Genomic DNA, 23,067 nt, shown 5'->3' with positions numbered 1-23,067 from the left:
ACACACATTGTCCACCAAAAGAGAGCTGTAGCACTGATTCCAATTATAATTGAGAGTCTAAGTTTATCATCCTTTAATGTGAGTGTTAGAGGCTAGATTGCTTCAGGAATGACCCAGTAGTTTACAGTCATGCTGACACCTGTGTGTCCATGGGTAGAGAAGTGTTAGGTGTCACGAAATTGGTTTCCAGCTCTCAAAAACAGAACCGAGGTCCTATTTTTATCAGCTAATGCTGTACATGTGAAAGAAGACTGTCCCAAAACACTGCTCATAAAGAGAATTTTAAAAAGTGCTTGTCATTGTGACGACATTCTGAAACTGGAAATGCGACAGGATGCATTTAAATTCTGGTGTTAAGAAAAGACCCTATTACATACTTTTGATTCTAAACACAGGGACTTTAAAATATCTTATTTATCGGGGCGCCTGGGTGGCTCAGTGGGTTAAGCCTCTGCCTTCAGCTCAGGTCATGATCTCAGGGTCCTGGGATCGAGTCCCACATTGGGCTCTCTGCTGGGCAGGGAGCCTGCTTCCTCCTCTCTCTCTCTCTCTCTGCCTGCCTCTCTGCCTACTTGTGATCTCTCTCTGTCAAATAAATAAAATCTTAAAAAAAAATAAAAAAAATAAAATATCTTATTTACCATCTGATCTTATTTTCGTATGTGTGTTGTTCTCTATCTAGATAGATCAATTGACAGTTGTGGTGCTTATATTAAAAACAGTTAAAAAGTTGGAAGTAACACATCTATATAGTATAGAATTCAACTTTTATATTTATACTTTATAATCTTTACTCCATGCTGGATTTTTTATGCTTTATTTATTGTCAATCCAAGCATTCAATATATATTTGTTGAAAGAACACACACACATACACGCAAAATGTTCATAAGATCCAATGTTAATACACTAACCCTTGAACTACGGGCATTTTATAAGTGATTTTAACTTTTTAAATGTATTTTTCTCAATTTACTTAATTTTCTACACAAAGTACATCTGATCATTCTTATCAGAAGAAAACAGCACTGTCTTAATAGAAGCAAAAGTTCAAAATGTCATTTTCTTCTTCTGTTTGTTTATATTTCATTACTTCTTCCAAATTGACACTGTCTGTATCCTTAGTACAAATGTGTAGAAGGGCTACAATTTGTCTTCTGAATTTTTTGTTTGTTTGTTTGTTTTGTTTTTAATTTTGGGTTACTTGCTGGATTAATTCTGGATTAAATTTGTGTCTTTCTTTGACTTTGACCCTGAACTTTTGTACCTATACCTTCGTGAATTTCAAAGGAGTTCATATGTTAAGAATTATTATTTGCAATACAAAGATATGGATTTATTTTTCAGGGAGTTTCTGAATATTGATTATTTAAAGAATGCCTCTAGTCAGACAAATAATATACTTAAAGGACTGTCATTTGAAGTAATAGCAAAGTCCAGAATTTGAAAAAATTTTCCAGCCTGTTAGTTAACAATAGAATATATATGAAACATTAAATAATGAAGATAAACTATTTGCAATGCCCCCTCCAAAAACATTTTCCTTTCCTAAATATGAGACGATGTAGACTTTGAACCATACCAACAAGGTCTCTCTCTTCATCCTCCATTTCTTCAGAAAATTCTTGCAGAGGAGAGCCCATGTTTGCTGACCCACACTTAAGTGTCTCTTGATCATTCTGACCTGTTTATTTTAAAATAAAGAAGTAAAGGAAGTAAATGTGATGGTCTGAAATAGGAAGCATTGTGCAACCAAACCAAAAAGAAACATCATAACAGCTGTTTCCAATTCCATGTGTAGGAAAGGGAGCCAGAAGGCTAAAAACATACAAAGGAAAGCACAAGTTAACTAACAAATCAATTAGTTGAATCCTCATAATAAATCTTTGGGATAGATCCTACTATTCTCCCCATTTAAAAGATGAGGGATATGAGGCACACAGAGGCTAAGAGACTCACCAAACAGCTAATGGTGGCAGAACCAGAGATTTAACTTAGATGACCAAGTTCTAGAAACCTCACTCTTTTTTTTTTTTAAATATTTTATTTATTTATTTGACAGACAGAGATCACAAGTAGGTAGAAAGGCAGGCAGAGAGAGAGGAGGAAGCAGGCTCCCCGCCAAGCAGAGAGCCCGATGCGGGGCTTGATCCCAAGACCCTGGGATCATGACCTGAGCCGAAGGCAGAGGCTTAACCCACTGAGCCACCCAGGTGCTCCTAGAGACCTCACTCTTAACCACTGTGCCAATGTTGTTGTTGAAATTTGTCTAAGGATTGTGTGGATCAATCCACCATTTAGGGCAAGATCAGAGACTCTACCAGCATCCAGAGGAGCTCAAGGAGGGATCCACTCAGACTACTTGGTCCATCCAGTCATTATCAGGAGCCCCCAAATGCTAGAACATAAGGAAAGATTGATTACTCTCAAGAGGCAGAGAAAATATATGATCTTTCCAAAGAAAATTTTATTATAATAAACAGAAGAAAAGTTTTCAAATCTTCCATTTAATGACTACAATAAAATTCAAGAAGAAAGAAAAAATGAAAAGCAAATTACATACTTAAAAATCCCACTGAAGTCAGTAAAGAACATAAGATCTATGCTACAGAGAAAAATTTTGTAATCTTGCCAGATTTTCAATGAAAGTTAAACTCATTTAAAAACATGATTAAAAATACATGAAGTAGAAAAAAAAAGTAAGATCAAAAGTAAATTATTTGGTAAAGAGATATCCCAAAAGAAGAAAAAAACAGGAGAAAAATATATTGAAGAAAGTACCTTGTAAAAACCCAATGGAAATTAATTTTTCAAGGTAGTGGGAAGACGCATATTTCCTAAAAAGGCTTGCCAAGTATCAAATACAATGACAAAAAAAGAATGGTATTTTTAAAATTAAAGGACAGAGGGAAAAGTTAGAATTAAGTTGCAGGGGTAGAGGTGGGGTTGTTCAGGAAGGAATGAGTAAACAGTTGATAACGGAACAAAAATCAGCCTGATATGTTCAAAGTGGAAGTGAAAAAGTGATTCGCCCAATTTCCTTTGAAAAATCTACCCAAAGGGACAAATACAAAGAATTGCCTGAGAAGGCACAAGAAGAAATATATATTTGCAATAAAACTAGAATACGATTTAACCCCAAACCACAGATACTCCCCCACAAAATGTCAGCCAAATTATTAAATGTTGCCTCAAATTAAGAAATACACACAAAAAAGTTTTCCGACTCTCCTGTCCAAAATAGGCATATTGATTGAAGATTAAGAAAATTAATTGAATCTAAAATTATGATGAAATCCCTGAAAACCACGCAATAGTCTCTCACTTGAAATGACCTGTAGGGTTAAAGGCCATAGCAGAAGGATGGCATCTAGTTCCACCTTACGGAGTATCAAGGAGGTGATGAGAATCTGCTTGAATACAATATAGTTGTTCTGTTCAATCCACAGCTGAGATATAGAAGAATGTGGAACATCTTTACACCAATGCTAAGAAATAGCAATAACCCAACAAAATTAAACCACATTTCCCACGACACAAACAAAAAGCAATAGATGCGAGGAGACACTGATGAACTGAATTCTCAAGAAAGACAAGCCCATGATGGGTGTAAAGAGATCCACCCTTGCAGCTTCCATACCTGGGCAAGCACCTCATCTAGGTGTGGGCAGAAAGACAAGGTGCATCTACTGGAAAGGGTATTTGCAAAGATGTGGAGGGAAAATATCAAACCTTAGGGGATGTGTGGGTGGGATGTAAGAAGTAGAATGGAAAAGAGTCTAATATGCCAAGAATAAAAATAGCTTAACCAATTTTTTCTTCACCTTACAGCCATGTTGGATTTTCTTAAAAAAAAAAAAAAAAGTGAAAGAGGTAAAATAGAAAGAACTTTTGAAGTTCTGTGCCTTCTCAAGCTGTCTAGATTCTGAGAACTTGCCAGAGTTGGACCCAGTGGTGTGAAGGTGCTCTTTGTTGGAAAAATATGGGCAGAAAAATATAGTTATTGTGGTAAGGTCTGTTCGGTAAAGGGGTATGTGTGGTGTCATTACAGACAACTTTGATTCTTGCAAAGTAGCGGGCCCCATTTTATTGCCAGTAGAAAAGAGCACCTAAAATAATGTTCAGATTCATGATGTCTGTTACTCCTGCATGCATATGAGTGGATAGGTGGGAGGTAGAAATAGGGAGAAAGAGTGAGCAAACAATGAACACATGAATCAGATAAATTTATATTTGGAGTTCCTTGAACAAAACCTCATTCTAATAGTATATCACTGGAAGCAATTGAGACCTGATGATTTGTAGACCCCCATGGTGTTCTGCTCTTGTCAGTGGAATAGTCATCCATTGCTTCCTATTTATGGATTCAACCTTGGCCTTGGGGATAATCCATGTAAGGGCTTAAGCTCACAGGGAGAGAGTGCTACCCTTTAGGCTTACACACAAATCTACCAATCAGCCAGACTGTCAGTTTCCAATAAGTAGGCCAAGTCATCAGCAGAAGACATTACATATAGAGAACCTATATAACAACAACAATTCAGGACATAGCTGTCTAACAGCCATTAAATGGTCTCTTTCAAACCTAGTGAAGGCAGCCAATTTCAGATATAACCCTCAGTCTGGGAGTGGTAGCATGATGTAATTATTTATATGGTCATCCTAGTGCAATCCAAGAATTACTAGTGTATCTCCCAGAATGAGCTCCATAATTGAATTGCAAGAAATCTATCTCATTATTTTCCCATCAGGAAGAATAACAAAACAACTCTGAGACTTACAAAACACAAATACCCATGAGTTATCCAAGTTGATAAAGAAAACATAAGGTGTCATCTTAGTTAACAGAACCCAACCTTGTAGGAGGGTAATTGATCCAGGAAGTGTTCCAAGCATATTGGCTTGAGCTTTGGTGCAAAGCTTGGAGCACAAGTCAATAGGTCAATAAGACTTGGGTTTTGGGGGTCATGGCATCCTTCTTTGGTGCCATATTGAAGAGAGATGGAAACCATAGAACTGCTATTGTCTCTTCCAACATATTACTAATAAGGTTGTTTCTGGCTACTACCTTCATGGCCTAATGCTGATCTTATCCATGGGGTGAGAGCAAAGCCATGAATATGCTGGTTCCTACTGGTATTCAGGAGGTGGCTCAAATGGGAAGGTCACCTACTCAAGGCAGAGAATATTGTGCATCCGCCATTTCAGTCTGAAAGGTAAGGAATAATTGAAGAGGAATAAGGCAGGCAGAAGAATGGTCCCGTTCTAATCCTGGAACTTGTGAATATATTACATTACATGATGTATTAAGAATTAAGGGAGCAGATGAGAGTAAGGTTGCTAATCAACTAAGTCAGGGAGACTGTCCTGGGTTATCTAGGGGGACCCAATGTAATCACAAAGGTCCTGAAAAGTGAAAAAGAAAAGTAAAAAAGATAGATAGTGCAGGTGCTGTTAAAAGGACTCAAGCCATTGCTGGCTTTGAAGATGGAGGAAGGCGGGCATGAGCTGAGGAACGCCAGCAGCCTCTGCAAACCGTAGAAGGCAAGAAAACAGAATTCTCCCTCACGTCCTCCAGAAACCAATGCAGCCCTGCCAGCACGTTGATTTTCATCCAGTGAGACTCACATCACACTTCTCGCATCCCCAACAGTAAGATGATAAATCTGCTTTGTTTTCAGCCATAAAGTTCAAGGTCCTCTGTTGCAGCCACAACAGAAAATTAACACAAGGAGCACAAAAGAAAGCGAGAAGACAGAGAATAAGACAAGGATGAGGGCTTTAGGGTGTAGAGTTGCCTTTACGAGGTGCCCCCTTGTAGAACAAAAATTGTCCAGAAATGAACAAAGGTTCATTGCTGAGTTCCTGATGATAGTGTTAACAGAGCAGACTGTGATGGCCTCGAGACCCCAACTCAAATGAAAGCGCAACATTACCAATTAAGAAATCAGTGCCCTAGTAAACCATGGTATCTGAGGGGGTTAAATATGTTGCTCTCCTTTCTTCCTGTGGAGGAATGCGTGTGCCAGAAAGTATTACTGATGACTACAGAATTAACATGATCAGTCACAGTTATGGTTATTTACTTCTGTCTGTTAGGACTGATTTTTTTTTTCCCACTACACATCCTGATGTAAATACCAGGGGGGCAGGGATTACTATTCACCAGAGGAGCACAAAACATCTAACTAGCTTAAATTGCTCTGAATAGGAAGTCGTGTGATCTAGAAATAATAACGTGGCTATAAAAAGCCAGTCATGCCCCGCCTGATAGATTTCCTCATCTTCAGAGAATAAACACATTGCACAACAAGTTAGATCAAAGATGTAGTATGACGAACAAGGTCAATAAAAATATTGTCCTACATTTTCTTGATGAAAATATTCTCAAGCCAGTTAAAACAATTCAAAACTCAGAAAATCATGTGCCCCCCTCCTACCCTCCCGCTCCCTACCCCCAGTGCTTAGAAATCCTCTGGCAGTAAAAGTAAAAACAAACAAAAAAGAATAAGTAATTCTAACCACTTGGGAAACAGCCCATCATCATACTTGCAAAGAGGCAACATAAGGTTATATTCCTTTCAATTCGCCCAATACCCTTTTAGATAATATATGCTATGCTTTAGTCATGGGGTGAAATGGAAAAAAAAAAAAAAAACAAAAAACACTTAGTTCTCCAACTGGTTTTTTTTTAGCTGTACAATATAAAATACTGGATGATTTGGAGAATCAAAACAACTAATAATTTACTGCATTTACTAGTCCCCATCCAAATGTTTGGCATTCCCTATTTGAAGTCATAAGTTATAGTTTTATATGCAAAACAACCACAATTTTAGAGATTAACTTACTCTCAGGAAAGCTGGAGCAAGAATCTAGAAATAGTTCGTCCACAGGTCTCTGCATGTCCTGGAGAAGAATTCACATTCGTTTTGGATCACTACTACATCATGCTTTTAATTTCATGTTTATTGCGAATAGTTCCGTTTTAGAATGATTTCCGAAAAGGATTATGGTCCTCATTCAGCTGGGCTGCCAGAAAACTCCGGGCTCACATCACATGGTGGTTTCTTCGCTGTTTTTCGTTTCTTTGTATCCCTGCCAGCAACTCAGCAGGGAGTTTGTAGCTGCAGATGGCTGGCTGGACTTATCAAAACATTAGGAGCTATGAAACCAAGGAGAATCTAGTCTTTCTCAATTAGCTTTTGCATACAAGGTCCTAATGGTAGAGTTGGCCCCGGGACAGTCTTTTTAAAACAACAAAAGTAAAGAGACAGTTCAGAGAAAAGCAGGGCAGAGAGAGGTTAAAAAAAAAAAAAAAAAAAAGATTTTTTTCAAAAAATGATAGTATAAATACAAAACCAGGTCAGAAAATTGCTCAAAACCCTCCAATTGAGTTCTTAAAACCTAGGTATAGAAATATGGCAATGAAGCCATGTAATTTTTTTCAGGGTAAAACCATGAACTCTGCGTTTATCTGCATTTCAGTTACATCGCATCCAAGCTAACTGTGCATCACTCTTGGAGTGCAAAGCAGGAGAATCCTTTGAGCAACATTGTGTAAAGTCACCAAGATCTACCAGCTTATTCTTTCTATAACAAATCCCAGCAAACAAACCACTTTCTCTACAACCAACTGCTGGCTTTGAGTATGTCCAGTTTTCCATATTTTTAAGACACATTTGTAACAGGTAAGAGTTGCCACTCTATCTCCTTTGAGCATTTCATTTAAGTCGAAGACAAGGCAATTGTAAAACTTCTTGTAATTCCTGGAGTTTGGTTTGGGCTGAAGAAGACACATGAGAAAGGGCCACTCTCTTTCGGCTTGCCCTAGGTAAGTCTGCTCCCTGCTTCTGCGCTGTGATTGCTTTCTGAATATGTAACCGAAGGGGAAACAATGTGTTGTGCGTGCAATTCTTAAACCGAGCCGACTCATCTGTGTCGCCTTGTCTATGATCATCACATGAAATCTTCCTCACCTACTTCCCACCTCAACGTTTATTCAAGATCCTGTGTGCGCTTTTGCTAATTATGAGTTCAGGAATTGTTCAGCAAGCAAAAAACAAAGGCAGATCAAACTCATTAATGCCTGAGACTGTCAAAAAAACAAAAAACTTCTGAGCGTTTCTGCATATCTTCTCTCTTCTGCAGAAGATACAAAATTATCCCATGTAATAACATCACCAGCATTTTGTAAACAGAGAAAATTATTGAGGAAAAGCTTTTCAGTAACTTTTTTCCTAGCAGAATTTTGGATGCCTTCTGATGCTAGTTGGCTTCTAGACTCTATTCTCTTTTTTCTTTTCTCTTCTCTTCTTTTCTTTTCTTTAACTGAAGTAGAGTTGACACATTGACACATAACATTGCATTAATTTCAGGTGTTCAAACTGCTGATTCAACAAGTTTGTGTGTTATGCTGTGCTCACTCTAAGTGTAGCTAACATCTGTCCATACAGAGCTATTATAATATCACTGACTGTATTTCCTATGCTTATTCATTCCATAACTGGAAGCATGTACCTCCACTGCCCTTCGGACACCATCCTTTCCCTTCAAAACGTGGGCTTCTTCCTTCTCGTGTGCTGCATTGTAATCTCCATACCACTGTAACAGAGCAAGGGCATTCTCGTTAATCCTCTTTTCAGCATTTCTTCGATGAAGCCATACATCTTCATTCTTCTAAGTAAGTTTCAGAATCTGCTTGTCAACTTAAAAAAAAAAATCATCCTGCTGGGATTTAAAAGACAGGAGAACACTGATTTTATGCAGGAGATAATTACTAAGCAAGGACATACGGCACTTAGGATGTGCAGGATACACTTAAATATCAGCACAATTAATCTACATAATAATCTTATCAGCTTGGTGCTATTAAAATCACCCCCATTTTATGGGATGAGATAAATGAAGCCCAGAGAGTTTATGAGATAAATGAAGCCCAGAGACTTGCCCAAACTCACACAGCTGGTGACTAGCAGATCCTGGGTAAAATACTCAGACCAACTTCCATCTGTAGCTTAAATAACATACTATGGTGCCTCATTTGTGTGTGTCTCTGTTCACTCAATGATTCTCACTTTAGATACATACATTTTACAATTCGCCTTGCTTTTTTGCTTCATGTGTTTTGCGACAATATTCCCCAGGGCCGATACCTTACAGATTTCATGTGCTGTGAAACAGTCCTTTCCTCAATTCTTTCCCAGCTGATTGTACAGGGTACTTAGCTTTGTGGACCTGTGTGCAGCCCTCAACGCTGTGTCCAAAAGCAGAGGAAAAAACCCAATTTGCAGAGAAAGAAGAGTGGAGCCCCCCAGCAGCTTGAGAGAGAGAGAAGGAGTGAAGAAGAGAGAGAGAGAGAGACTGAGAACATCTGCTCTTTTCCAAGAACTTTGCTGTTCTTGCTTTTTGTCCTTCCTCAGACCCAGCTGTGTGGCTAAGTTGGGTTTTGGCAAATATTCTCCAAAAATTTCTCTATTTTTTTTTTAAATATAAGAAACAAATTCTATTTGGTCCGTTTTGTCCTTGCTCTCTTGCTCTTTGTGCTTTCCTGTGGTTTCCCCAACTCTCTACACTGGTCATGTTTTTTTCTCTGTTCCTTTTTTTTTTTTTTTTTTTAAAGATTTCCCTTGTCCTTTTCTATTCTCTTGTGAAAAGCCCGTGGGTGAGAACTTTCTAGTCTTTCATTCTACTAGTGATCACTCTCACATGTTGACAAACATATTTGAATCTGCCTTACTCTGACAAGGGAAAAAGATCAGCCTAAGTATCTTTCCCCCGTAACCTGCTATTTCTGTGTCCATATCCCACCCTATATGGAACAAGTCTGCCAGCATATTTGACCTTGAAGCCTGAGCTTGACTCCTTACTAGCAATGCAATGCTGGGCAAGTGACTCACCCAGGAGCCTTAGTTCCCTCACCTGTAAGATACAAAGGGTAGGATACTAGGCAACAGGGTCTTTTAGGATTTGAAAAATTGGGGGGTTAGATTAAAGGAAACATCACATATGAAGTATTTAGCCCAATACCAAGCACTGAGTGGGCACTCAATAAATGGTAGTGATTACACTCTCCACAGCCTTGGCATAGCTGAAAATCACAGATTTGTTTTTATTCAAAGTATAATTAGCATACAGCATTATATTAGTTTCAGGTGTACACTATAATGATTCAATGATTCTATCCATCACTCAGTGCTCATCACAGTAAATATACTTTAAATCCCCTTTGTCTATTTCATCCATCCCACATACCCACCTGGAAATTACAGGTATTTAAAAAAAAATTACCAATCTGAAAAAATATATACTATCATCTTGATGACTTAACATACATTTCTTAGGTTACTTGTGATTTCAAGCATATTTTAATATAATTTCTGGTCCTTTGTAAATTGACCAATAGATCTGCCCTTTCTTCTCTTCCTATATTTCTGTTTATGCTATCATTCTGGATTTTTTTATGTTTTTGTTTCTGACCACAACTGAAAATATCTTCAATTATTTATTTAAAAAATTATATTACTACCTTCTTACATCTAGTTTTGCTGATAAGCATGCTTATCTAACTCTGATTCTCATTAACTTAAAGTCTTTCATAGTTCTTGCTAAGTTATTTCAGGATTTTCTCCTTAGTTGCAGATGTATGAAATTTCATGAAAATGTGCCGAGGTTTTGGTTTTTGGTTTTTGGTTTTGGGTTTTGGGTTCTGCATGGCATTCTATGGCCACTTGCAATCAAAGAACTTGTGTTTTTTGTTTTGTTTTGTTTTGGACTTTCGGGAAATTACCAGCTAATGTTTTATTCCAATATTGCTTCCCTTTTAGGCTTTCTATTCTTCTTTTCTGTAAATTTATTAGGTATTTGACATAAGTGACTCTTATTCTCACAAAACAAACTGAGGGTTGCTGGGGAGAGGGGGGTCGGGAGAGGGGGTGGGGTTATGGACATTGGGGAGGGTATGTGCTATACTGAGTGCTGTGAAGTGTGTAAACCTGGCGATTCACAGACCTGTACCTCTGGGGATAAAAATACGTTATATGTTTATAAAAAATTTAAAAATTTAATAAAAAAATAAATTTATTAGGTATTTGAGATCGATTGCCTTTGTCTTCCTTTTTTCCTATCTACTCTCTTAAAACTGGCAAGTAATCCATTTCACACCACATAAATCTCTCCAACATACAATTTTTGTTATGTCACTCCCATTGCTGCCTTCACAGGGTCCTGGCTTCTCTGCAAAAGTGCACAAGACTTTTATCATCTGCTCACGGCTCCTCTCCAGCCTGCCTCTGCCTTAACCCTTCCTCCAACTCCAGGCGCACCTAAACATGACTTTTCGAATTATTTTATTTTATTTTTATTTTACTTTGAGAGAGAGAGAAAGAGAGAGAGAGAGAGAGAGTGCAAGCATGCAAGCAGAGGGGGAGGGACAGAGGGAGAGGAAGAGAGACTCTTAATTAGGCTCCACACCCAGCATGGAGCCCAGGGCAAGCCTCAATCTCACAACCTTGAGATCAGGACTTGAACTGACACCAAGAGATGGACGCTTAACCAACTGCACTACCCTAGCACCCCTCATTTTTGTTTTTTAAATCAATGCATCATATTCTCATTTATCTCTGTTTGCTCTCCTGGAATTAACCCCTCCTCTGAACTGGCCTTCCCATAATGACCTTCTAAATGATCATTGGGAGACCTAGTAGGTGTAAGTAGTAATTGGTGACTAGCCTTCTAATTCTTACTTGTCCTTCAGGTCTTATGTCTGACTTGTCCTAGAGGAGCTTTCCCGGCCCTCCTACCGTGTGGGTTGGATGCTCCTCACAGGTGCTCCCATGGCACTGTGTACTGCTACAGTAGTATGTACCTCACCATACCTTAAATTAATCATACTCACGTCTCTCCCACCGTAGACTATAAACATCTGAGGAGTACCATGGGATCTTCACTATGGTTCATATCACAGAGCCTAGGGCATGAAAGTTGCTCAGTGCCTATATTTTGGGCTTTAGATGTATAGTGCTGATGTGAGATAGGGAGGCAAAAACAAAAACAAAAAAATGTGAGGTATTTTTTCTAGAAGCCTGGTTATGAAAGAGAGGCCATTGGTTGGGTGGTTGCCAAAATGAGTTGCTTGGGTCGACGGTAGGTTTTTGTTTTGTTTTTGTTTTTTTAAAAATGATGTTGAGAAGGGAAAAGTAAGCAAGGATATGCCAAAAATCCAGGAGAAATCAAGTAACAAATGCAGTGTTGCTTTTCCTTGGTGGGAAGAGGAAAAGAAGGGACTGGGTCAGAACCAGATGAGAGGAGAGTATTTCACAGGAGAAGGAAGAGTTTCTTTGTCCCAAGGAAAAAAAGGAAGCGAAAGAGACGGCTGAATGAATGTTTACATACAACAACACAAAGTAAAGAATTCACTACATGAGAGTTAAGATTTTTTTCTGCGAAGTGGAAAGCAAATTCTAAGAACCCACCAGCAGATGTGCTTGGTAACTGAGGATGCAGTTAGAAGTCTTGAAATGGAAGAATGGAAGTTTTCCTTAGACATGTTAGTAATTTCCGAGTCATACTGAGAGCCCTGCAGAGGTTGGTAGGACTCCTGAAAACAGAAGGAAAATTTGTGAAGTTTGCTCTGTATAAGATATTTTCAAAAGTTGTTTATCACTGATGAAAATCATTTGTGGATCAATAAAAGAATCAATGGCTCCTGAAACCGGTAACTCATGAATTAGTGAAAGCCTGGAAAATGCTTAAAATGAGCAAGAAAGAAAAAACATAGTTACCAAACAAGAAGAGTTACTCACACTTAGGACACAGAGTCAGCACTAACAGCTCAGTGACAAAAACAGCAATATGGAAAGTGAATATACCATTGAATTTTGTGATATTTTTGCTATTTCATTCTTTTTACAAAAGGTAACTTGCCTAAAGTATAATTCAATATGACTTAATCTTTTTATTTATATTCACCAATTTTGAGTTTACAAAGTCACTGGGTCTGTACAAGTTTCTCCCTTCCTTTTATTTTACATAAGCCTGTTAAGCCCGGGTCTTTTTGAACGTTATCACCGATTATAAGTACATCATTATAAGCTATACTTAGATTTGCAGAGGCTGCACACAGATCATTCGGTTTGAAAGAACTAAGCAATACTGACCTTGAATTTCTCCTTGGCTTTTGTTGACAGTGAGGGAATATCTCACGGCACTATGTGAAAAGGAGTTTGTGAGCAATGGTAGATAGATGCCAATCTCGGGACAGCAGACTTGAATGGAACCTGGGGAATCTCTCTTATCAATTAGGAAATCCAAGCCTCGGTCCACAACATTTTTGGCTACTAATCTTTCTGCTATGTATTTTTTTAGATATTTGATTACATCCATATATCCAGAATCTTGCAAGAGCTTTTTTCCTTCACAGAAATTATTTACTATTATATAAGAAACTCAGATGCTCAGCCTTTTTGTAAAAGATTATCTATGAAAACAAAATTAATTTGTCAAGCAAAATCGAATACTGGGGTGCCTGGGTGGCTCAGTGGGTTAAGCCGCTGCCTTCGGCTCAGGTCATGATCTCAGGGTCCTGGGATCGAGCCCCAAATCGGGCTCAGTGGGGAGCCTGCTTCCCCTTCTCTCTCTCTGCCTGCCTCTCTGCCTACTTGTGATCTTTCTCTGTCAAATAAATAAATAAAATATTTTTTAAAAAATCGAGTAAAAATCTATTCTATTACTGAAAAATATTGCTTACAATGTTACAATTATTACTCTTCTAAGCCCACCCCTAGAGTACTTTTGCAAGTTTCCTGGTTTGCTTAGTGTAAAACTTAAAAAGCTGGAGGAAATGCTGGGCCAGTTACCTTTTAGTTGATCATTTGCACCAAAATAGCACATGGTGTAATTTTAAGAGACAATCACAAGATTTCTACCAATTGCTGGACTATGCTATTGTATTTGTTCCCTCAACAAAGACATAAAATGGATGAATAAAATACAACAAAAATTCAAATCAAATTCAAACAAAACGAATATCCAGATGCCAGAAATCAAATGGGGGGAGGGGGGAGCTAAAACAAGATCGTGATTTTAAGTCAGTTAAGTTTTAGGTGGTTTGACAAAGGCTGATTGGTAAGACAGCAAAAATATAATTCGTATGTAAGGATAAAGAGTCCCATCTTCAGACAAAATCCGGGATTGCTCTTTTACAGATATCTCTAGAAGAACTGATAGATACCCCTCAAGAAGAAAAGCATGAAAGCCAGAAGGAAGTAGTTGGTTGTTGAAAACTAATATATATTGATAAACTAAATAAATATTGATGTGCAATGTAATGGTGATTGATTTGTGTTTGGGTGGAAGGAAGGTATTAGTCACAATAGGGACTAAAATATCAGGCAGGGATTATATGGGAGAGGAGGGAGAGATGATCAGAATTAAGTTCCCTTGAAATCTTATTTTTCAGGATGAGGACAGAAATACCACTTAACTTTAAAAACGCAGTATCCAATATGGTAGCCACTAACCCCAGGCAAGTATTCAAATTTAAATGTTAAGATTTAAACCGATAAGATTTAAAATTAAGTTTCTTTACCTCTGACAGTCATCTTGCTTCCAATAATAAGAAAAAAGCTAAGCAAACTGAAAATCAATGATGTTTCCTAGACCCATCTGATATTGAGGCTTCAGAGCAAACCATAGACTTGAGATCTGGAATCATAGGAGTCCAAAGGCATTGGGAAGCCTATCACTTTTTTTTTTTTTTTAAGATTTTATTTATTTAACAGACAGAGATCACAAGTAGACAGAGAGGCAGGCAGAGAGAGATGGGGAGGCAGGCTCCCTGCTGAGCAGAGAGCCCTATGAGGGCTCCATCCCAGGACCCTGGGATCATGACCTGAGCAGAAGGCACGGCTTTAACCCGCTGAGCCACCCAGGCGCCCCGAGACCTATCACTTTTTATCATTCAGATGTGTCATGCTTTTATTTAGGTCCCCACTCAAATATGGCTTTCTTTCAAGGAACTAGCAATATTCCCAGGAGTATGCATTTCCCCATCCAAATAAAGCAACCAAATGCTGAGCTTCTTATTTGGTCCTGGGAGTAGGGAAAAACAGTCACTCAAGGAATATCCCAGGGGGCTCCTGCCCAGGCCATTCCTAACAATGTTATCATTAGGGCAGGTCCTTGTACTTTGCTGGATTCATTAACTAGTCTTGATTGGGTCTACGAGTTACCACAGCACTCAAATCCATCCCAAGCCTTCTCTTCATTTCCAATATTACCATGTCATCAATGTGGTGTATTATTACCCTGGAGACCTGTATCAGGTCCAAATTCTTTCTGACCAAATTATGACAGTAAGCTGTGAGTTTAGATGACCACACAGGAACTGTGAACTGAGATTCTTCCCATGTGAAAATGGTTTATGGTTGGGTCTCTACCGAGATTGAGATAGAGAAGAAAGTGTTTGGGGGAAAAAAAATCACTGGGTACCTGTTGTCTTTTGTGGGTGGTTGAAACAGTGTCTGAAACTGCTGATGTATTCAATGATGAGGCATTATTTAAGCCTCAGTGGTCTACTGTTACTCTCCATGAGCTATAAGACTTTTGCACAGACCACACGGGGCTTCCCTACAGAGAAGTCATTGCCACCAGCACTCCAGCTTCTAATATGTCATTAATTAAAGAGGTAATCTCTCTGCCCACGAGGTATTCTGCATTGTTTTAAATTAACTACCTGTGTAGGCTTGAGAAATTCTAGTGGTCCCCATCGAGCCTGTCCAATTAAGACTGGCCGGAGGGTGGACCGTCATTTCTTCTATTTACAATATTAGGTAGGGGAAGTAATTGCTAGTCTGACATAATATCCACCCAATTAATACAGTCAGATAAAGGAAAACCAACTGCCTCACATAAAGTTTGCTCAAAAATCCCAGTTTTCATCTAAACTTCACCCTAATCCCATCAACATTTTGTTCTTCATCTCTTCCATGATCTAAATTAAGCCACCATTAAGATATCACCAACAGTTTTCAAAACACAGTACCTTGACTCCTGTGTTAAGGAATCCCCCCAAAAGTTTCTCCTTCTCTCCTTCCTCTCCCTGGACAATTTATCCACATATGTGCCTATAGCCTTGGGTCCCTACCAGGCTGTGCCAGAAGATCCTGGCCTCTCCTTCAACATTTGCTTTGATTAATCTGCTTAACCTATACTTCAGGCAATTCTGGGTGGCATTTCTCACATAACCTTTGTCCTCTGACTTTTTAAATTCCTCCAAAGTGGGGTAAGTGGAAAGAACCTGCTTGGGGCCTTCTGGTGTTGGGGGACCCACGGGAAGTCTCACTGGTCCATACACACTTCCATAATGTCGCATCAGTACCTTTGTTTCAACACCATCCGTGTCTACCACATTCATCCCTTTTTCAATAACCATCTAAAGATGTCCTCTCTGCTGGGTGGAGTCCCTTGACGCCTTTCTGTCTCACCATTTTCTTTCTTTTTTTTTTTTTTTAAAGATTTTATTTATTTATTTGACAGATAGAGATCAGAAGTAGGCAGAGAGGCAGGCAGAGAGAGGAAGGGAAGCAGGCTCCCCACCGAGCAGAGAGCCCAATGCAGGGCTCGATCCCGGGACCCTGGGATCATGACCTGAGCTGAAGGCAGAGGCTTAACCCACTGAGCCACCCAGGCGGCCTCCATTTTCCTCTTAATTACTTTGGTGACCTCAGTATCAGTGAGATCCAAATGGGAAAACTAAGACAGCAACTCTGATAAAGCTTCCCAGACTGTTCAGTCTTGCAAGAGTGATGTCACACAAGTTACCCATGTAACAGGGGCCCCCTTAATCACAGCACTTACCACAGCCTGGTAACAGGCATATTCAGTGGGGGAATATCCTAGCTCCTATACAGCCAATCCCCTGCGACTTGCCTGCAAAGCCTATCGGCTCTTTCATCTGAAGTGCTCCACTTGGCAATTATAGGAGGACATGGGCAGTCCTCCTTCTCAGGTGAGCCCACCCTTAAGGTGGCTTTATCCAGCTCAGCAGGAATCCCTCAGGAATAACGTTTTGTGTGTCTGGATCACATATAACCATCTGTGATCATTCTTTGGTGGGATGCGGATCCAGCTGTAACCCAGAAAGGCTCTTCCATTCTGAAACATTCAAAACCAAAGACATAGACCCCAGATTAGTTACTCTCCTAGTCCATTTTGGTAGAGATTCCTCAGGAAGCTGATAATTTGGTCCACAAAATGAGACATCTCCTTCACGCTCTACCCCCTGGTTTTAGTAGTTTGTTTGTTGGTTTGTTTTGGTTTTGTCCTCCATCCACCACACTATTTCTTTGGTGATCAAAGGGTGATTAGAGGTATCTTCCTGGCAATAATTTCTCCCTTTCTGAGCAGCTTTGAGGCTGGTGGCCAAAGCTCAAACTGACCCAAGTTTGAACTTGTTCCCGCATCAAGGTCCAACTCAGAACTCTCTCTTATTTTAGCCATTCTGGATAACAATGACCGAGAGATTATACATTTAGCATGCTTATTATTTTGCATTTCCTTACATAACCAAAGAGCCAGCTCCTCAGGAGCTGGGGTTACTCTCATCTCTAATTCCACTGGTAACTTCTATTCTGAGTAACTGATCAAAAAGCAGCTGCATTTTTATACTATGAGGGACTAGGTAGCCATCCAGGGACCAAGGGCTCCTCATCCCTGCATCCCAGCCCTCCATTCTTCCTGTTCCCAAACCATGTATTTCCATGAGCCAGAACTGTTGTTCTAGCAAATTCCACTTCACTGACACCAAATGTCTAGGAAACAATTTTTTTTTTCCCTTTGTGTTTTCCTTTGTTCTCATACTTCTGGCCACCAAATGTGGTGTTCCCCCCACCCCCATACTAAACAATTCTCCAAAACCAGCTGGGTGTCCTACATTTGTTTAGTTCTGACACTATCTGTCTGGAGTTAGCATCAGATCCCACCAGTTACTCGCCCTGTCTCACAAGACTGACTCTGCTTCAGGTGCCAATCACAAAACCCCATATCATCTCCTCTACTTCTAACCTTCCAGCTATAAGTGGGGCTCCCATGACCTCATCTTTGGGTTTGACAATTTGTTAGAACAGCTTACAGACCTCAAGGGAACCCTTACTTATGTTGACTGGTTTCTAATATAATAAACAATATGATAAAGGATTCAGATGAACAGCTAAATGAAGAGATACATAGGATAAGGTCTGGAAGGGTTCCAAGCATAGAACCCCATTCACCCTGGAACTGGGATGCACCCACCACCTTCCTAGCACATTGATGTGTTCACCAGCTTGGTCACTCTCTGAACCCAGTACTTTTGGAATTTTTTGGAGGTTTCATCAGATAGGCATGATTGACTCTCAGCTCAATTTACAATGCTTCTCCCACCTCTGGAGAATGAGGATGGGGTGAAAGTACCAACCTTTTAATCATGGCTTGGTTTTTCTGGTGGCCAGTGCTGATCCTGGAGCCCTCCAGCATCACCTCATTAGAACAAAAGTTACTTCTATCACCGAAGAGACCCTCAGTGTCTTAGGAGCTCTGTGTTAAGAACTGGAGTCCAAAACCAAATATTAGAAGGACCTGGGAGCAGAGATCATTTTATGCATTTTACACAAATGAATAAAAAGAATTATAGCCAAGACCAGCTTACTTGGAGCAGAAACCAGTAGAGCCGTAAACTAGGAACAAACAACTTAAATGATAATTCTGATGATTTGCTGGAGCCTGAGTGAGAAGGATGAGGTAAGAGTAGGACATTCTTGGGGTCAATAGTGTTAGAGGGGCCAGAAGCAGATGTGTGTAACTGGAGAAGGGCAGAAGTTATACACCTGGAGGGCTACATCTACTGTCTGAGATCTGGAACTAAAACGAGGACAGGAGGGAAGAGATCCTCTGACCTCTCTCTTCTACCTTTGCATCTATTGTAGCTTTTGGAAGGGGTATAGTAGGAAAATAATGAACAAAACCAGCACAGGACCTGTCTACAACAGAGTTCGAGATGATACAACTATTTTGTCTTTTGACAAAATCCTTTCTTTAGTTTTATTCTCATCTCCTTCCCTTTTCATACCCATTTATCTTCTCTTGAATATATTCCTAATAGAAACCCAAGTTTTCAAAGGCACCCATATTATGATGGATTTAGCAAATCGTGTCCAACTTAATCTTCTAAAATATTTATACATCTGATATTGGTTATTCAGTACTTTGTAAACATAATTCTACAACAGTTAAGAAAATTAGTAACTTATAATGAATATAGGCAAAGATTTCATCATCTTTCTATGTGAAATGGTTATATATGTTGTGATTTCATACATTTGAGCAAGACAGGAGAATTTATTGCTTGAATTTTAGAAATAATCTAAACCCAACTCTTATTATGATATGAATTTGCTTTTACAGGGCACTAAAGTATCCTGAATAAATAGTAAGCTATTGATTATTTATCATAATGTTCTAGATATAATTATGATATGTAATATATGCAGGTAAAATATTTAATTATATGAGAAATGGGTAAGAAAAAGATTAAAACACAAAAATAAATGAACAAAAAATACAAATAATTAACACAAAATAAAATACAAACATATAACACTGGAACTTCACCATAAGTGTGAAAGTAAATTAAAACAATTTCAATGTTACATTAGCAAATATGCATATATAGTTAAGAATTTATATATACTGTAATGATTTCACCTATGTAAAAGAGTATACTAAAGGAAAAAGAAACTGATTTTTTTTTTTTTTTTGGCATGGAGGAAGTGTGGTGATCTTTTATTCAATTTTATTCAATTTCTGTGTTTTTCTCCATTATACAAAAATCCCTCAATGAGCATAACAATGTGTTTTAAGTTATATAACATATCACCAAAAAAAAAAAAGCATCAAAAATACTGCTTGGTCTTCAAAAAATTTTCTCATGATATTTAAAATGAAATAGCTATAATTTAAGGAAAAAAATAAAATTACATGTAAAACACACTTTTTAAAAATTTAGTAATACAAATGATTTATGCCTGTGTGTGTATAGATATAAAAACACATGATGTACATATGTAAGAAAGAAGTGATTTAAAAATACAGTAAATACAGTTAACCCTTGAACCACATGGATTTTAACTGTACAGGTTCACTTATATATGTTTTTTTACTGTACAGTACAATAAATGTATTTTTTCCTTATGATTTTCTTAATAACATTATCTTTTCTCTGGCTGACTTATTTTAAGAATATGGCATATAATGCATATAACATGCAAACTGTGCTAATTGATGATTTATGTTTTTGGAAAGGCTTCTGGTCAACAGTAGGTTATTAGTGGTTAAGTTTGGGGGGGATTTGAAAGTTATACTCGGATTCCTGACTGCACAGAGGGTTCAGCACCCTAAACCCCTGTGTTGTGCAAAGGTCAACTGTACACAGAAAACTACTGATGAGTTGGTGAGGGAAATCAGCACTCCCCTCCCCCCAATCATGAAGTAGCATTCAAAATCTTAGAAAACTGAACGAATGTTGCTGTGACGTCCCTCATTTCCACAAGGAATGTTTGAATGCTTATCTAATGCACGTGCTCGTTCATGGGTGAGTCCAATGCACTCCTCACTCTGAATTTCAAAACAGTTTCTGAAAAGCCTTCAGAGGAAGACTTTTAGGTTTTACTTGTGTTTCAAAACAAACTCATAAACCCGAGCTTCCCAAATGCATGCTGCAATCCTATAGCATCTGGCTGTTGAACAGATCCCTCGTATGGCTCTGCTAGGGAATTTCTCAGTAAGTGTCATTTTTCAAAGTGATACGCCTTTTTTGAAGTTGTACTTCAAAAAATATCCCAAGTTTGTGGTTTTATTTCCACAATAGCTGCTACCTGGTCTTCAGGTAAATTTATTAATACTTTATATTGCCTTTATCACAGATTTTCTATCATTCCTAAATTTAAGGGGAGGAATAATTCTGACATGTATTCATTTGTTAACCAAATGTACAAAGTATACCCTGATATTGATGTTAATGATTTTTAAAATTATACATACTTCCAATTATTACATAGAACATAAGCTTATATGACACAAAGTATTAACAGGCTTGAGCTTTTAAAAGTCATCTGAAGGAGAGAGGAGTTCCAATCTCATGGTTGTATCAATTTCTTCTTCAAAATTTCCCAGCTCCTGCTCCTTAGAAAGCTCTAAGAATACCTAAATAGGAGACAACGCAGAAAGAAAAGGAATGAACAAGTTGGATATTGTCTTAAAATAAATAGAATATATGCATAATTACTTTCATGTGAAATTTATAGGAATGATACAAACCATAAAAGCTGACCCACCTTTTCCAGTGTGCACTGAGAGAGGCTGTACTCTTCCAGGTTAAAGTTATGTTTCACTGGGGGAGAAAAAAAGATTACTAGTAGATGCTTACAAGATGCTTATTACCAAGAATTTTTTCAAAGTTATACAAAATAAAAATACATACAATTAGTATAAATAGAATATAAAGCTGAATAAACAAACACTTGGAGAAAGAAGGGAGATGTCAAAAGTCATAGAGTTAATATAAATACAAATTAAATTAACTCTGATGTGAGAATTTTCTTATATTACATTTTGATACATTTTATTACATAGTATATGTGTCCTGGGAAATAGAAGTTCCTTGAGGAATTACATAATTGATTGACACATTCTTACACACAAGGAAGATTTCAATCCCATTCCTTTCCCTATGAAAGGACCCAATGCTTCTGTGTAACTGGCTTCAGCCAGCTTATCTGCTGTACCCAGCTCGAAGCTGGGCATCCCTGCCAGGAAACCAGATGTACGTATTCACATATTCACAGTGCTCCACTCATACACTGAGATCTTCTGTGTGTGTCCACACTTGGTACCAGGGACAGAGTAGCAGTGAAAACAAAACCCTGCCTTTGTGTATAAACCCCTGCATTCTAGTGGCAGGAATATGGGCATTAAATAAATAAGGACTTAAATATAAAATAATGGAAATGATGATTGCTACTACACAAGAAAAATAAATCAGGCAGAGGAAACAGGAAGTGCCAGGCACTCGTTTTTAACAGGATGGCTGGGGTTGGCCATAGTTAGAAGGTAAGAATTGAGCAGAAACTTGAAGGAAGTGAGAAAACAAGCTGGATATTTGGAAGTAGTAGAATTTCAAGAAGAAGGATCAGCGAGTGCAAAGTCCTAAGGCAGGAGTATGCATGTCTGGTAGACTTTAGGAAGAGCTAGAAGTCAGGGTGTCTGGACTGGAGGGAGTAAACTGGCAATTCATATTCTCTCAAACACAATGAGCCTGGCACAAGTCTAAACACTCTGTAAATGACTTCATTTAATCTTCCTAATGACCCTGCCCAAGTGGGCACTGATATTCCCCTCCCCCCCACCCAAAGACAGATCACCTAGATGTGCAGGGTTTCAATAGCTTTACCCAGTGCCTCCCAACTGGTAGAGAGGCTGACACTGAACTTGCCCCTCTTCACCACTAGGCTGCGTAAGAAATTACTCCAGGACAGTCTGCTGCTGGGACTTCCCCAGCTGGAAGCAGAAAAATGATGATGAAGAGAGAACATCAACAATTTCAAATGGCAAGAGGAGTCATGCATGACGGAGGGGACGGACTTAGTGGGAAGGCAGAATGCGCAGCCCAGACGCAGAGAAGTGAATGCATGGGTGGAAGGTTTTCTGTGGCTTTTATTTTATTAGGGAAATATAAAGCAAGGGCATCAACCGAGGGAGAAAAGCAAGAAGGAGATGGGTGTGCAAGGAATAATTTAGGACACTTGGTGTGAATGGGTTGTGCACACACAGGCAATGCAGCACCCACTAAGGGGCTTTGTCAGGTTAAAGTTATGAATTCACAGTAAACCCAGCCAAGCTTAGTTGTGTGTTTTCTGTACCTTCCGTCCCTGCCACAGAGATTAACCTCTTTCCAGAGAACTGGATTAAGCACAGTTGGAGTTAAATCCCACTATTACCTACCATTAGAATTCTTAAAACCATTAAGCATTTGCA

The 23,067-nt window shown here is 38.7% G+C and overlaps 2 protein-coding genes across 2 annotated transcripts in view; both read right to left on the bottom strand.

Annotated features, from left to right (window-relative positions):
- Window positions 1-1,678, bottom strand: part of LOC111158053 (ATP binding cassette subfamily A member 9) — a 71,807-nt gene extending 70,129 nt beyond the window's left edge. Inside the window, exon 1 of the mRNA XM_022519849.1 lies at window positions 1,583-1,678. Coding sequence (XP_022375557.1) covers window positions 1,583-1,678 — 96 coding nt within the window. The remainder of the gene's footprint in view (window positions 1-1,582) is intronic.
- Window positions 1,679-20,974: 19,296 nt separating this feature from the next.
- LOC111158093 (ATP binding cassette subfamily A member 6) overlaps window positions 20,975-23,067 on the bottom strand; it is a 56,497-nt gene continuing 54,404 nt past the window's right edge. The window contains exons 37-38 of the mRNA XM_022519928.1: window positions 21,369-21,424; window positions 20,975-21,237 (exon numbers count right to left, since the gene is read on the bottom strand). Coding sequence (XP_022375636.1) covers window positions 21,136-21,237; window positions 21,369-21,424 — 158 coding nt within the window. The 3' untranslated portion in view covers window positions 20,975-21,135. The remainder of the gene's footprint in view (window positions 21,238-21,368; window positions 21,425-23,067) is intronic.

Source organism: Enhydra lutris, unplaced genomic scaffold, assembly GCF_002288905.1.
Source record: "Enhydra lutris kenyoni isolate GAN:26980312 unplaced genomic scaffold, ASM228890v2 scaffoldscaffold57, whole genome shotgun sequence".
Lineage (NCBI taxonomy): Eukaryota > Metazoa > Chordata > Mammalia > Carnivora > Mustelidae > Enhydra > Enhydra lutris.
Note: the sequence above shows the minus strand (reverse complement) of the source record. Positions and strands in the feature narration are given on the sequence as shown.